Below are 17539 nucleotides of genomic sequence, written 5' to 3'. Positions count from 1 at the left end.
TCGAAACCACCTCCAGGCCTGTTTGGTGAAAAAGTCTGGCTAATCCATATATACCTGTATGTGTGTTTTACTATATGTAGTGAGGACCATGTGTTGACTCCCATTGACTTCCATTGATTTTCAGTCATTTTCAACCCTTTCTATGCCCTAACCCTAACAATAACCCTAAACCTAACCATTACCAGTGCTTACCTAACCTTAACCTAAACTCAATTCACACCTTAGTCCTAAACCTAACCGTTAGCAAAATAGGTCGTGAGGACCAGCAAAATGTCCTCACTTTGGTACAATTGGTCCTCAATTTGATGGTGAAATCGGGAAATTGGTTCTCACTGTGATGCCAAGACAGGAACACACACACACACAGAACACTGAGGATTAATATTTAGATGCTTTCATATTATCAAATATTTATGTACGGCCAGATGTGCTATCCATCTACTATCTTTCCTAAAGTGACTTATTGAGATATTGCTGGTAACTGTGTTCCAATAACCAAAAAAGAAAAAGATAATACTGTAATCTAAGGCTGGATCTTATCAGATAATTATCTCTGCCCAGAAACGCATGTCGAGGCCTTCCCTTTTCTTCTCTAAAACAAATGGAATCTATAATCTTATTTAAATTGAGATTTATGGCTGTGATCTCCTTCAGCTTGGGCTTGCTCAAAGCCAAAAAAAGGTTCTTATATTAAAATTTGTAAGGGTTTCTAGATAGTTTTGGGCTTTGCTTTTACAGATGGATGTAGATATGTTGGTGTGTGGCGCATACCCAGATTTAATTTCAGGTTAAAGGTATTTCGAGCTGCACTATGTGGCAGTGTTTAGCACATTTGCTCATAGAAAGAAGGTCTGGAGTGCATACATGGACATTCTATGGATATTTTGGTTAACACAGTCCAAAGACATGCATGTTAGGTTAATTGGGGATTCTACATAGCCCTCCAGTTTGGTAGCCATTGAATGTCTTTGTAGTGGTGTTGTAATGGGCTGGGAACATGGTGACATTTACTCCGTCTCTTGCCTGTTAACTGTTGGAAATAGACACCAGCCTCTGTGCAAACCTGCAACGTTAATTCAGTTTAGAAAATAGATGGATGGATATCATTATTGTTTTTGCCATCAAATGAGGTCTCCTTATTCCTATGTGGATCCAATCCAAAATACACAGACAGTTCTGTTGTGTTTGGCTCTGCAACTAATTCATAATATTAATATTAATATAGTTTTACTTTGTTTATATTTTCTTTACAATTATGTCTGAGAAATGCATTGCAACAAGAATATTAAAAAACAGCACGACATTTATACAAAAAACATTTCAACTACATGAAAAAAAGAGATGAAAATATGATGGCGATCTGTGAATTGTATGGAAATGTGAGTTCTAAGATTGTTTAAAACCAGTGTGTACACTTCTGTTGAAAACAATGCAGCCTGTCGTTTTGTCATTCATCTTCTTATTCGAGGATGGCTAACCTTTCCTGCTTAAGAATGAACATACATCACACAAGACAAATCTAATATACACAATTTGATTAAAGGGATCAGGAGTATAAGGTGTCTCCTGTGAAGGTAAATAAGATGGAGTCCAGTGCTGTCCTAATATTGATTTTGTTCAGGGAAACACTGACAGAGAGACAACAACTGTTCCCAACAATCTCAGAAAATGTTCAACTATAGAACATTTTGAACTTAATGTTGGTCTTGTTTAAAATGAATAATATGTTGTTCGATCTCATTTCACCACAATTACAGCTGCAAGTCTTTTGCTGTATATTTCTACCAACTTTGCACATCTAGAGATAGACATTTTTCCTTATTTTTCTGTGCAAAATAACACTTCAGCCTTCAAGTGGGCTTCAAGTGCCTAATCTTTATCTTATATATACTCTTGGAAATTATTTGTTTTATTAAGGGGTAAATATATGGCAAGAAAAAGTTTATGTAATCGATGTAGAAAAGGTTTAATTACACATTGAATGTAGATTTTACAAATGTATATCGGACTGAGTCATATAAATAAAGGTTATCCCTAACAGGTTGATATGGCTTAATTTAGGCCACAGTGGTCCAAAAAAATATCAGCGCCCCAGAAACTGTCGCCTCTTATGTACTTGATGTCGCACTCGCCCTGCGTCTGTGCAGGGCGGTGGGCCGGTGATTCAGCTCGTGGGCCCATGAACCACCGGCCCAGCGCACTGCATCTGTGAAAGGCAGTTATTAAAAACTAAACATTCACAAAATAAGAAATGCCTAAGCCAGCGGTCCACCGGGGATTTCCCCGGTTGCCCCGTATGCCAGTTTGACCCTGGCTGTGAGTCTCTTCACTAAATGAATTCAATTCAATTCAGTTTTATTTATATAGCACCAATTCACAACACATGTTGTCTCAAGGCACTTCACAACAGTCAGGTACATACATTCCAATTAATCCTAACCATTGAACAGTGCAGTTAGATTCAGTTATTTATTCAAATTGGATAAAAAGTTTTTCTAAGGAAACCCAGCAGATTGCATCCAGTCAGTGACTTGCAGCATTCCCTCCTCCTGGATGAGCATGTAGAGACAGTGGACAGTCACTGGTGTTGACTTTGCAGCAATCCCTCATACTGAGCATGCATGTAGTGACAGCGGAGAGGAAAAACTCCCTTTTAACAGGAAGAAACCTCCAGCAGAACCAGGCTCAGTGTGAGCAGCCATCTGCCACGACTGACTGGGGGTTTGAGAGAACAGAGCAGAGACACAAAAAGAACAAAGAAGCACTGATCCAGGAGTACTTTCTATGGGAAGGAAAAGTAAATGTTGATGGATGTAGCTCCTTTAGTTGTTTCACCTAGAAAGAAAGAACAGATAAACTTTGAGCCAGTTTTCAAGGTTAGCGTCTGAAAGAGAGCACATAGAGTTTGTTACAGTTAAGCTCAGTCAATCGCCATGTCTAGGAGAGAGAAAGGGTTAAACACTAAAAGACGGCTATGTGGATCATCGGTAGAGGGTGAGCATTAAGTTGATGCCAGCAGAAGCTCGGACAATTCCCCTCTCCAGAAAGGTGTCACAGACACAGAGCCAAGCCATGTGCAGCTTCTAGGAAGAGAATAGAGAGAACAAAGTTAAAAGCTGAAATAACAGCAAATAATGCAAAATTGGAGAGTAGTGTGAGAATGTAGTGAAGATGGTGAAAGTGGTTATGTCCTCCAGCAGCCTAAGCCTAAGGCAGCATAACTACACAGATAGTTTCAGTTCAGATTATTTAGTTAAACAGCGCTTATTTACAACAATGTCGTCTCAAGGAACCCCACAAAGGGTCCCACTGATGGTCATTGTTATACTAAAAACCACAAGGATTTGGATACCTCTCTCTGTCAGACTGATTATAACCATTGGAAAAGAGAAGGGGTCATACAGGTAGCAGAAATGGAGGGTGTGTTTGCACCTCAACCATAACTGAGCCAGTTTAGGCTAAACCTGACTTCCCCTTACTCCAACCAACAGGGAGGGAGGAAGGCTCCCTCCCTGATAAACTAAGCCACTCGAACTATAAGCTTTATCAAAAAGGAAAGTTTTAAGCCTAGCCTTAAAAGTAGACAGGGTGTCTGCCTCACGGACTAAAACGGGGAGCTTGTTCCACAGGAGAGGAGCCTGATAACTAAAAATCTGCCTCCCATTCTACTTCTAGAGACTCTAGGAACCACCAGTAAACCTGCAGTCTGAGAATGAAGTGCTCTGTTAGGAACATATGGAACAATCAGATCTCTGATGTATGATGGAGCTAAATCATTAAGGGCTTTATATGTGAGGAGGAGAATTTTAAATTCTATTCTAAATTTAACAGGGAGCCAGTGAAGGGAAGCTAAAATAGGAGAAATATGATCCATCTTTTTAATTTTCATCAGAACTCTTGCTGCAGCATTCTGAATCAGCTGAAGGCTTTTAACTGCATTTTGTGGACATCCTGTTAGTAAAGAATTACAATAGTCCAGTCTTGAAGTAACAAATGCATGGACTAGTTTTTCAGCGTCACTCCTGTATAGGATATTTCTAATTTTGGCAATGTTCCGGAGGTGAAAGAAGGAAATCCTAGAAACCTGTTTATTATAGGATTTAAATGACATGTCCTGGTCAAAAATAACACCAAGATTTTTTACTTTATTACCAGAGGTCAATTTAATGCCATCCAGGTTAAGTGATTGTCTAAGCAGTTTCTTTTTTAAAGACTCCAGTCCAAAGACGACAACTTTTGTCTTGTCTTTAATTTAGAAGCAAAAAATTTAAAGTCATCCAAGTTTTTATATCTTCAAGACATGCTTGTAGTCTATCTAACTGGTTGGGCTCATCAGGATTTATGGATAAGTAAAGCTGAGTATCATCAGCGTAACAGTGAATATTTATTCCATGCTGCCTGATAATTTGACCTATTGGAAGCGTATATATAGTAAAAAGAATTGGCCCAAGAAGACCAAATGAAGACCAAACACTTTTTAATCAAAAATGCACCAGAAACCGAAACCCAAGTCCAGTCCATGTGAAAACAAGTCCAGGGTTAATTATGCAAGGATATTCGGAAAATACCGGCTCGTTTTGCATCCGGTTTCATACCGTCGCTTAGTCTGGCGGTTCTTTTGCTTGATGTTGAGAGCATGGGAAATCGGCAACATGGACTTAAAATGTTGTGCAAATCTGTCAAGATCATATTTTCTCCTCTGTGATGCGTGTCGTGTATTCACGTAAGCTGCTTCTATCGGTGAAGCATGTTATCTTTCAAAACCAATAACATATATATAGAATATCGATGATGTATTACAGATAATTCCAGTTCCCACGGTCCCTGAATGCAACATCTGGGAATATGTTGTTCAGCCAGTGTTGAGCTGTCAGTCATGATTCCGCACCCCCATGATCTGAGGCCCTGCCCCCCACACCAAAACAGGGCCAGAAGTTTGACGCCGAAAAAAAAATCTGGAAGTTCAAAAAAAAAACTTGAACCTGAAAAATTATTTTGAACCTCCCCCCAAAAAAATGTGAAAACTGAAAAAAAAAGTTTTGCAACTGAAAAAAAAAACCAGGTGTGAAGCTGGAAAAAAAAAAAAAAAGTTCAAAACTACTTTTCAGATTTAAGTTTTTTTTTTGAACAAAATTTTTTTTTCAGGTTTTATTTTTTTCTTTTGAACAAACTTTTATTTTTCAGGTTCAATTTTTTTTCGTTTGAACAAACTTTATGGCCCCAATTTAGCTCCATAGTTATGGCTCTCATATATGATAATATTTTTCAAACAACCGTAGCTGATCATGATTACCAGATTCTTCATTTTTGTTAGAAAATATTTGTCTCATGTTTTTTGAGTCTGTACGATTTGCCTATATAATAATGACTTTTAATTTAAAAAGTTCAGACTGAATCAGTTATATGTACTTGTGGGAATTGGGATACTCAACATGTGCAGTCAGGTAGGCAAGGCAAGGCTAGTCTGTTTATATAGCACAATTCATAGATATGTCAGGTCAAGGTTCTTTACAGAATATTAAAGGAAATACAGAAAGAAAATAACAAAAGAATATGAATAAAACCATTGCATAAAAGAAGATGTTGAAGATGTTGAAATATAGATATTAAAGGCATAAAAGGAACGTTTCCAACAGTGCATTGTTTCAATATTTTAATCAAACGCTGCAAAAAAATGTTTTCAGTCCTGATTTAAAGGAACCAACTGTTTCTTAGGTTTTCAGGGAGTTTTTTCCAGAGCCGAGGAGCATAGAAAGTGATTACTGCCTCACCTTGTTTAGTTCTGGTTCTAGGAACACTGAGACCCCTTTCCACCAATGTGGTTCAGACCCCAGTACCGTTCACAAACGGGATTTCAAACTGGCATCATGTGTTTCTGCACCACTGTAGTTCATGGACGCTCTATTTTTGCATTAAAAGGAACATTGCGCGCAGCTTGGAAAGCTCCGCTGCCTCACTACCACACTGTGTAATGCCCACTGTTTATGACTCATGCTTGCTTCCCAAAACTGGGGGAATGTCTGTCGGTGCTCAACAAAACACCAAGTTTGAAGCAACATGAGCTGAACCGGTTCAGGAATGAGTGTTCCTTCGGTGGAAAACCACTATGAGTAAGCAGCTTTCTAAAAACCTGGGGAAGTCTACGTGGTTCGTACTTGATGTGCAGCCTAATGATGTATTTTTTTTTTAGCCTAGTAGCACAATTTTAAAATCTATTCTTTGACAAACAGGGAGCCAGTGAAGTGATCTAACGATTGGTTCTGATATGTGGCATTTTCTTGGTGTTGGTTAGGATTTTAGCAGCAGTATTTTGGATGAGCTGCAGCTGTCTGATTGATGTATTTAATTAGACTAAATAGACAGTTGCTGCAGTCTAACCTACTGAAAAAGGGCAATCACTAGTTTTTGTGGCCTGTTTTGACATGAACAATATTCTAGCAACCTTTTTAAGATGATAGTAAGATTTAGTAACATACTTTATGTAGTAGTCAAAATTTAGATCCGTGTCCAAAACAACACCCAGGTTCCTAATCTCGATCCTTGCATTTTTATACCAAAAACACTTATTTCTGCCTCAGGAAATCCTGCCCCACTCTCTTATTTATATTATGGACACACTGACTCATGCGCTGGAAATATAAAGTTGTGGGTCACCAGTAAAAATATGGTAGGAAATGTTTTCATAGAATGTGGAGTCCTTCGATATATGACAGAGATTAAATAAAAAATGGGTAAATTACCGTCGACATCATTTATTGTGATTGCTGTCATTAGAATCATTATTACTGCTACCACAGTCAGAACAATTCACTGTCAGTTAAATGATGTCAGAACATTCAGAGACATGCCTGTGTGTGTGTGTGTGTGTGTGTCTGTATTTAGGTGTATGTCGGCTCTATCTTTCAGCTAGCCTTGCCGATCAATGCAGTCAACTAGCAGCCTGATGGATAACACTCCAAGTATAGATCTGAGCTCTATTCAAGTATGTGTGTCTGCAGAGACTATAGCTCTTTTTGTGATGTGCGTATAAATGAGTTGAGAGCAGCACTGCCTATCTGTTTCAGTACTATCTGTGTACTCTGCCTCTCACCCATAGACCGTTGGAGATAGGCCCCAGCCCCTCCGCAACCATAAAAGGTCAAGTGGGTTTAGATGACGGATGGATGGATGGATGGGAACCAGCTTGTAAGTTGAGCTTTAAAAGGCCAAAGAAGAAATCAGAGCAAGAGACAAAAAAACTAGAGCAGACAATTTATTAAAATGGTGTTTACACTCAAACAGGCTGTTTAGCTTGTTATGTCACTCTGAGCATGCCATTCTTTCACAAAAGTTTATTGAAACAGCCAGCATGGCTAGGTGCTGGATTTTTACAATGGTGACCATGGAAGGGATTGGAACATCTGCATTTCATTCTTTGTAAGAGTGTAACAATATTTTTACTAAGCAAATCTTTATCCACAAAGATTTGCTCCTTTGTAAAAACAAAATGAAAAAAATGACATCATGAGCACACATTTTGGCATAACCTAAATTGTTGTCTTGGTGAGTGCAGTCATTGATATATTTTACTGGATTGGACTTTAGCTATTACCTATTAGCCATTATAGATAGTGACGTGTGCATGCATGCGCCATTGCTATACATTGAGTCATGTCAATAAAGCCATGGTGTTTCAATGATGGATGAGCATGCATCTGTCACACAAAAAGGATTGTAGCTCCCTTATTTCTTATCCAATTTTTATACAATATGGTTTGAATTAGAGTTTAGCAGAGGAAACTGCTGATGTTATGATACATAGAAACATGTACTCTCCCTAAACATACATCTATAAGGGGGAACTGTGCATGATAGTGTTGACAGATATCCCTACTGTGCTATAAAAATTGCCATTTTGTGAATTGATTTTTAGCAGCTCAAGCTGCATAGTTATGATCATTGTATCACAGTATGCAACCACAGCCAGAAAATAAAATAAAGAAGCACTAAGAAATGTTTTGTCTGATAACACAAATTAGTTAATTAAATTAGAGAATCACTTCTATTTTTACAAAACAGATATGGTGGAAAATAACAAAAAGAGTATGTAAAATCTAGCAAACAATGTGAATTTAAATTAAAGTACCACCCTTTTCACGATTTATAAGACTGGAGGCAACATTGAGAATTACTTTGGCCTTCATGTAAACTACAAAACTACACTAGAGGAAGTAAGTTCAAGTTATGTGTAGAATTCTAAACCTAAGCGCTACAGCTACACCACAGATGTTTGTGAATAATGTTTCCTGTCCTTTTAAAAATAGTCCACCTACACTGTAAGATTTCATATATTTTCATGTCATATAACTTTAATACATATGTGGTGTGAACAAGTAGTGTCAATGTTGTTACTAACCATATTAAAATTGAAAAGAATAAGTCCTGAGTACTGGTGATGCAGTGCTAGCCTAAAGTTTGCAATTTCTCTGACTCTGTTTAGCCTTTCCTTAGTCATTAACCTATTTAGCTCATAACTGAAGATTATTGTTAACATAGTTAAAAAGCAGAGGGAAAAAAAACATAAAAACATCTCCATTATTGTTGCACAAAGTGGGCTTTGGCTTTATGTTATTGTTTTTAATTATCTCCTTATATCTAGTCTACAGATACAACAAACTAAGTTTTTTAAAACCCCTACTTTGAAATTCCCTTTACCCATCAAAAACCTCATTTGCACTTTAAAAATAGGTGCTAATGGAAGAGAAAATATCAGTGTTTGCTTTCATTGCTCTCAAAATGCCAAACCGAGAAAGGATTAAAAAAGGTTTCAGAATATTTGCTGATATGACATCAGCCAAACCCAACAGATTGACTCACATAAAAGCCAGTAACCTGGAAGGCAGGAATGTCGGCAATAACAACAATTACAATCGCTGAAAGCTGCAAAAGGTTGACATGTGTTTGTATACAGCACTGAAAAAAGGTTTTCTCTCACATTATCAGCCTACAGATAACTGCTGTGATGGTGACATTTAAAGCCACACTTCTTTGAGGTGTTAAGCTAGAGACCTGGCTGAGGTCTTAGAAGCAGGGAGAAAGAAAGTATGCAGGAAGTATCATACTGGAGAAGCAAAAAAATCCACTCTGTTCTTAATTAAGAAAAAAACAACACTAAAATCCTATTAAACGAATATGCATTATTTTAGCTCAGATACCATAACCAAGAACACAAACAGATGACTGGGAAGATATTGCAATTACCAAGATGGCATTCTCTGAAAATCAAACACTTGCTAAATAACAGTGTGCTGCATCTCATAGAAGCAATAGTCATTGAAATGATTACATAGAAAAATATTTTGAAGTGATCACAGCACACATGTCGTAGTGTGCTGGCAGCAGCTGGTGAGTGGGTGTGTGCTTGAAAGTGTGCTTGAAATCTGCTGTGAAGATTTAAATATTGGCTCAGATTAGTAGAAATAAATCCTTCTTTATTAAAATAGGGCCTTTTTGAAAGGGAAATATCATCTGTTTGAAGTTTTTTGAGGTAAAATAAGTTTGATCACAGCATTATTTTCTAGATGTCCATGTTATCATATAGGCTTTACGTCTTAGAATTACTGAAATTTATTTTCATACTAGAAAGCATCAAGTCATACTTAATATTATTTAATGTCAGATTTTTTCAAACAAACACTGGTGATCCTTTAGATAAGGACATTTTAATATGTAGTTTGTAGAAAGAAGCACAATGATGTAATTCTAAAATAACATGAAAAAAACATAAAGCGATTAAAAAAAAACCTAGTATTCGAATCGGCAAAACACACAAATTGGTATTAGATATGTCTCTAAAAATTCATGCTAGTGGAAGGAAGACATCATTCAGCTTCGAGCATTTACTTTAAAACACTGTTGCAAAACCATCACTTCATTTTCTTTATTCATGGTTTAATGTTATATTTCTTTCATACATAGCTGATTGAGAATGTCAAACCTTAATGTTTTTCCTCTAATTCTCAGTTCTTAACCACATTTCAATCATACATCTTTTAACTTGTTAATCAAAGACTCCTAATTTTATTCAATACATGTAAAAGAATATAAAATCATCATACATCACTTCTTAGGACACACTTGTTTATATTTTTGCAAAAGATAAGGCAGATAATATGTGGCAGATAATATGTGGCTCCACACAAGCCTCTCCAGTCTCTCAGCTCCAGAATATGAGAACATGCTTGTTTCACTCCTCACTGCTTCTACTGTGTGTTTTAGTAATTATTGCATGGATTACACATAAGGATATAAGGATATTTATTGTAACTATTATGGAGTTAACTGTGAGTAGTTACTAAATGTTGCATGGATTACATGGAAAGATCTCACCTTATTTTGACCATGTGAACATGAGTTTGACAATACTCCAACCCATAAATGCACCTCCTTTCACTACTATGGAAACACAAGCTCATATACAAAGCTTCCAAACAACTTGAAAATACTACACTTTACAAATTAAGCTTTGCACTAAAGAATATTACCAAATTTTCCACCCACTCATAATGGCAGGGTGTATAAACAATAATAAGTTTAGCTTATGAGATAAAACAATATTAAGTGTATAGGAACAAGACTAGAAGACATTTTACCACCAATTGTATCTATTTTTTATTTGTTGGTAAAATTAGAATCCTCATTTTCACAAATACAAAAATCCCATGCCTTAACACAAACTTCATTTTTGTGTCATAGAGGCAATACAAAACATTGAAAATGTCCTTTTTGTGTTTCACACATAGAATAAAGGATTAACAAATCCTAAATTATGTATTAAAGATTTTATGAGTAATGTAATAGACCTCAGCTCAGGCTTTGTAGGCATCATAGATTTTGAACTATGAATGGGTCACTATGAAAGAGATGCCAAGTTCAGCTTTATAAGCGAACTGTAGTGTTTTGCTATATCTTGTTACAGTGCTAAGGAAATGTCCCTGTCTTGTCAGTCACTTTGTCAGCATTTTATAAACCGAATGCCCAAAATGCTGCAATAAAAACAATTTAAATGTGGTGTGATCATCTTCAATAACCATTGCATCAAGGTCTTGCTAAATGCAAATAGATTAGCATTTAACAAGAAATATTTCATTTACATGGGAAATAATGCAATGTTTTAACAATGTAAGATCACATGCAATAGATTCTTGTCACACCCCTACTAATGAACATTAAAATGGTCAAATGGTTTTCTGTGCATTTATTACTCACCGTAGAGGATGTTGATGAGTGAAATCGGCATGACCAGGATACCTACAAGCATGTCTGCTACAGCCAGTGACCTCAGAAAGAAGTTGGTGGCATTTTGAAGTTTTTTCTCCAGAGACACCGCCAGAATCACCAGGATGTTTCCGCCAACCGTCAGTGCGATGATGACGAGGATCAGCAGCGCTGGCCAGTTTTTTTCCTTGATCACAGTCTTGGTGACCGACTCCTGCGTGGTTAAATTGTCCAAACCAAAACTCATGGCTGCAGCACTTGCACCTCCAATTCCCCATGGCACGGTTTGGTTAAAGTCCAGTGGGTTGTTGCTTGGCCAGCCTATTTGACCCCCGACCTCCAGGGAGGAGGTGGTTGTCCCAAACCCACCAAGGAGAGCCCTCGATTGGCTACCCATTCCTAAGAAGAGTAGTCACTGTTTCTAAGACTGAAAGGTTTCACTCCTTTTGATTAAACTCTGCCTGCTTGTTAGCAATGCACAAAGCTTTGAGTGGAATTCCCAGTAGTGTGTTTAATTATTGATCAGCATAACATCTGAGGGCAGGAGAAACTTGACAGACAGGAAAATAGAGGGAGAGGATTGGGAGGAATACAATTTTCTATCATACTACATAAAGTGTTGCTAGCTGCAAACAGTCTCAAGTTGAAGTTTGAGGTTTAAACCTCCCATTTCCTGCCAAAAAACCATTGGCAAAGAGATCTCAACTTAGCCAAGCTGTCCCACGTTGTTTATTGGTATTGAGCCACATCTCCTGCCTGATAGAACACAGACTTTAAGTGTTGCTAATTTAGAGCTGGAAATTGGATCACTCATATCCATGGCCTGCTGCCCACAGCCTCCTGCACCCACCCAGTTGTTGCAGGTTGGTTTGCCAAAAGGTACGAATCTCTTTGAATGTCTGCTTTCAGCAGTAAACCTCACTTCTGTGCTGGGTTGCACTCAATGTGTTTTTCAAAGGGTTTCTGCCATCTGTCAGATCAGAGTTGATGATCAGTCTGATCTGTGGAGAGAACAAATGGAAAGAAGTTTGAATATTTTATCTTTCTCAGTCTTATCTTGCTTCACACACCCTCTGTGTTGGTTTATTCTTCAACCTGCTTCTGCTGTTCTCTCATTTCTTTGTAGCTACATCTGCATTTTCATTTCCTTAATTACTCCCTGCACCTTTAATGCATCCATCAACCCTCCCACTCAGTAATTCTTCTCTTCTTCCTGTCATCATCCCTGCAGTGATTCCTCCTGAGCAACAGTAATTTCTGGCACTGTCCACAGTCATAAATAAAGATTTAGCCAAGTGCATGTGCAACTACCAGAATTACAAATATAGGAGACAAACTGAAAAAGAAGCTTAGATGTTTACACACCTCACATCGGAATGTGTTGAAGCAAGCTCTCCTTTAAATTTACCTTTACCCCTAAGTAAGTTTTGTGATTTAGTACCTTACAAACCTCTTCAAGAACGAGTTGAGGAGTCTGCATGTACAGGGGTTGGACAATGAAACTGAAACACCTGGTTTTAGACCACAATAATTTATTAGTATGGTGTAGGGTCTCCTTTTGCGGCCAATACAGCATCAATTCGTCTTGGGAATGACATATACAAGTCTTGCACAGTGGTCAGAGGGATTTTAAGCCATTCTTCTTGCAGGATAGTGGCCAGGTCACTATGTGATACTGGTGGAGGAAAACGTTTCCTGACTCGCTCCTCCAAAACACCCCAAAGTGGCTCAATAATATTTAGATCTGGTGCCTGTGCAGGCCATGGGAGATGTTCAACTTCACTTTCATGTTCATCAAACCAATCTTTCACCAGTCTTGCTGTGTGTATTGGTGCATTGTCATCCTGATACACGGCACCGCCTTCAGGATACAATGTTTGAACCATTGGATGCACATGGTCCTCAAGAACGGTTCGGTAGTCCTTGGCAGTGACGCACCCATCTAGCACAAGTATTGGGCCAAGGGAATGCCATGATATGGCAGCCCAAACCATCACTGATCCACCCCCATGCTTCACTCTGGGCATGCAACAGTCTGGGTGGTACGCTTCTTTGGGGCTTCTCCACACCGTAACTCTCCCAGATGTGGGGAAAACAGTAAAGGTGGACTCATCAGGGAACAACACATGTTTCACATTGTCCACAGCCCAAGATTTGCGCTCCTTGCACCATTGAAACCGACGTCTGGCATTGGCATGAGTGACCAAAGGTCACTATAGCAGCCCGGCCGTGTATATTGACCCTGTGGAGCTCCCGACGGACAGTTCTGGTGGAAACAGGAGAGTTGAGGTGCACATTTAATTCTGCCGTGATTTGGGCAGCCGTGGTTTTATGTTTTTTGGATACACTCCGGGTTAGCACCCGAACATCCCTTTCAGACAGCTTCCTCTTGCGTCCTCAGTTAATCCTGTTGGATGTGGTTCGTCCTTCTTGGTGGTATGCTGACATTACCCTGGATATCGTGGCTCTTGATACATCACAAAGACTTGCTGTCTTGGTCACAGATGTGCCAGCAAGACGTGCACCAACAATTTGTCCTCTTTTGAACTCTGGTATGTCACCCACAATGTGTGCATTTCAATATTTTGAGCTAAACTGTGCTCTTACTCTGCTAATTGAACCTTCACACTCTGCTCTTACTGGTGCAATGTGCAATCAATGAAGACTGGCTACCAGGCTGGTCCAATTTAGCCATGAAACCTCCCACACTAAAATGACAGGTGTTTCAGTTTCATTGTCCAACCCCTGTAGGTGTGTGGGAGATGATGTGTGTGCACACAGATGTCTTTGCCTGCAACAGGAAGAAAATGCTTGACACACTGTGGAAACTAGTGAGATGTGTTTTACAACGCATGGGCATGAAAAATGAATGGGTGACTGTGATTTCTTGAGTTTTCGTATACCTCAGGGTGTATATTTAAGAGACGAAACATTCCCACATGGACCTACGATGAGATCATTCAGTGGGCAGCGGGTTTATGAAACCGCAAGAGTTGACTATATGGGATTTACTCATTGATATACACAAATAACAAAATTCCCATTTCTTCTATCTTAGCACAGGGATGTTGTGTTCAATGTGTGTAAGTATATTCATTTGTCACGGTTTTGTTTGTGTAAATGCCTGTGTATACAAATGAACTGTCTCAGCATGAATGTGTATAAAGATAATCTATTCAGATTACTAACACTTGTAAGGGCAAATACATTGTGCACACCTGGGGGGCTATTAATACAAGTCATCATTTTTCAGTGAAAAAGCTCACCATTTGCCTCCTCCAATCAGATTTCTGGAAAGTTGCCAAAGTTGATTAATATTTACATAAATAAGAATACACAGTTTTTTCTGACTGTCTGACATTAAATGAGACTAAAAATGTCCTCTTTTACGGTAAAGCCCTAAATTATTCATACTACTGTCAGATTTCAGTTTAAAGTAATCTTTTAATTTTACCAGCATGCTTATTCTAAAAGTAAACAACAATAATGTTTTGGACTAGCCCACCTAGGGTGCCGTTTTAAGTCTGATACAGAATCTAAGGAGGGTGCTAAAGATTAAGGTGATGTCAAGGAGACTTTTAGCACATCACCAAAGATAAACCTTTTACTTGCTTTAATGCCAAGAAAATATTTTTTTCATTTGTTATTCAGTATGCCACAAATAATTTTTGATGTGTAAGTTTTATTAAAATGAAAATATTTCTGGTTTCGCAATGCCGGCCTAATTTTTGAAATCTCACATATGTGTCGGAACCAGCATAACCGTTGATTGATGGTGGATTGATTCAGGATCGGCTCAGGTAAGGCTTAGGTTTGCTTAGGTGCTTTAAAAGAGCTGTTTTGTAAAAAGCTAATGAGTGATTGTTAAAATAAATTGCCAAGCTAGATACACTGTATTTAGATCCCTATAAGCACACATATATATTTATTTGCATTTGTTTAGAATATAAACAATTGGACAAAGGCATTATTAAGATGTAAATTTAATGCCACCTTTTTCAGAATTGATTAATTATCTTACCTATACTGGCACTAAGAAAAAAAGGGCAACATAAAGCCAGTTGAAAGCTAATTCTTCTAATGAGGCTGCTGTTTGCTTAATAAAAATGACACATTATGATAAATGAGTTCAAGAGCAGGGGAGGTATTCTTAAGAAATCTAGCTGCAATAAATACAGAGTAACAAATTCTAAGATTTTTATTAAGGACAACAAATGATTAACTGTGCAATTCATATTTTAATATACAGGTCCTTCTCAAAATATTAGCATATTGTGATAAAGTTAATAATTTTCCATAATGTCATGATGAAAATTTAACATTCATATATTTTAGATTCATTGCACACTAACTGAAATATTTCAGGTCTTTTATTGTCTTAATATGGATGATTTTGGCATACAGCTCATGAAAACCCAAAATTCCTATCTCACAAAATTAGCATATTTCATCCAACCAATAAAAGAAAAGTGTTTTTAATACAAAAAACGTCAACCTTCAAATAATCATGTACAGTTATGTACTCAATACTTGGTCGGGAATCCTTTTGCAGAAATGACTGCTTCAATGCGGCGTGGCATGGAGGCAATCAGCCTGTGGCACTGCTGAGGTCTTATGGAGGCCCAGGATGCTTCAATAGCGGCCTTTAGCTCATCCAGAGTGTTGGGTCTTGAGCCTCTCAACGTTCTCTTCACAATATCCCACAGATTCTCTATGGGGTTCAGGTCAGGAGAGTTGGCAGGCCAATTGAGCACAGTGATACCATGGTCAGTAAACCATTTACCAGTGGTTTTGGCACTGTGAGCAGGTGCCAGGTCGTGCTGAAAAATGAAATCTTCATCTCCATAAAGCTTTTCAGCAGATGGAAGCATGAAGTGCTCCAAAATCTCCTGATAGCTAGCTGCATTGACCCTGCCCTTGATAAAACACAGTGGACCAACACCAGCAGCTGACACGGCACCCCAGACCATCACTGACTGTGGGTACTTGACACTGGACTTCTGGCATTTTGGCATTTCCTTCTCCCCAATCTTCCTCCAGACTCTGGCACCTTGATTTCCGAATGACATGCAGAATTTGCTTTCATCCGAAAAAAGTACGTTGGACCACTGAGCAACAGTCCAGTGCTGCTTCTCTGTACCCCAGGTCAGGCGCTTCTGCCGCTGTTTCTGGTTCAAAAGTGGCTTGACCTGGGGAATGCGGCACCTGTAGCCCATTTCCTGCACACGCCTGTGCACGGTGGCTCTGGATGTTTCTACTCCAGACTCAGTCCACTGCTTCTGCAGGTCCCCCAAGGTCTGGAATTGGCCCTTCTCCACAATCTTCCTCAGGGTCTGGTCACCTCTTCTTGTTGTGCAGCGTTTTCTGCCACACTTTTTCCTTCCCGCAGACTTCCCACTGAGGTGCCTTGATACAGCACTCTGGGAACAGCCTATTCGTTCAGAAATTTCTTTCTGTGTCTTACCCTCTTGCTTGAGGGTGTCAATAGTGGCCTTCTGGACAGCAGTCAGGTCGGCAGTCTTAACCATGATTGGGGTTTTGAGTGATGAACCAGGCTGGGAGTTTTAAAGGCCTCAGGAATGTTTTGCAGGTGTTTAGAGTTAACTCGTTGATTCAGATGATTAGGTTCATAGCTCGTTTAGAGACCCTTTTAATGATATGCTAATTTTGTGAGATAGGAATTTTGGGTTTTCATGAGCTGTATGCCAAAATCATCCGTATTAAGACAATAAAAGACCTGAAATATTTCAGTTAGTGTGCAATGAATCTAAAATATATGAATGTTAAATTTTCATCATTACATTATGGAAAATAATGAACTTTATCACAATATGCTAATATTTTGAGAAGGACCTGTATGTATGATTATTACTTCTGCCATGAACAGTGCATAATAGACAGGCTGCTTCCTATCTACCCCTCTGAGCATCAGCATTGTTCACAGGAAACTAAACAGCGCTGGAGGCAAACCATTTAACTGGTCTGATAAAGCAGCAATATATCACAGAGAAGTTGAACAGAGCAGGATGGAGAGGGAAGCAAAAGAGGAAAGGAATCTAATAGGAAAGGTGATACTAAAAACTAGGAGAGTAAAATAAAGTAAACACACACAGATTCTGAATCACCCAATATGTAACCAATTATTTAACTCTGCAGGATAGTAAGTTGTTATTCAACCAGTGCTTATCCTTTCCTTTTAATCATTTAGATTTAGCTTTAAATCTGGCATGAAAACAGGCAGTTCATTAGCTTACAACAAAAGATTAGATGCAGCCTGTGGAGA

General features: G+C 38.5%; 1 protein-coding gene across 7 annotated transcripts in view; it reads right to left on the bottom strand.

Annotated features, from left to right (window-relative positions):
- htr2cl1 (5-hydroxytryptamine (serotonin) receptor 2C, G protein-coupled-like 1) overlaps positions 1-17539 on the bottom strand; it is a 319756-nt gene that overhangs the window by 54562 nt on the left and 247655 nt on the right. For all 7 annotated transcript variants that reach the window (XM_047385472.1, XM_047385466.1, XM_047385469.1 and 4 more), the window contains one exon: positions 11248-12257. In XM_047385472.1, coding sequence (XP_047241428.1) covers positions 11248-11653 — 406 coding nt within the window. In that variant the 5' untranslated portion in view covers positions 11654-12257. The remainder of the gene's footprint in view (positions 1-11247; positions 12258-17539) is intronic.

The sequence above is a fragment of the Girardinichthys multiradiatus genome, chromosome 14, assembly GCF_021462225.1.
Source record: "Girardinichthys multiradiatus isolate DD_20200921_A chromosome 14, DD_fGirMul_XY1, whole genome shotgun sequence".
NCBI classification, from domain to species: Eukaryota; Metazoa; Chordata; class Actinopteri; order Cyprinodontiformes; family Goodeidae; genus Girardinichthys; species Girardinichthys multiradiatus.
Note: the sequence above shows the minus strand (reverse complement) of the source record. Positions and strands in the feature narration are given on the sequence as shown.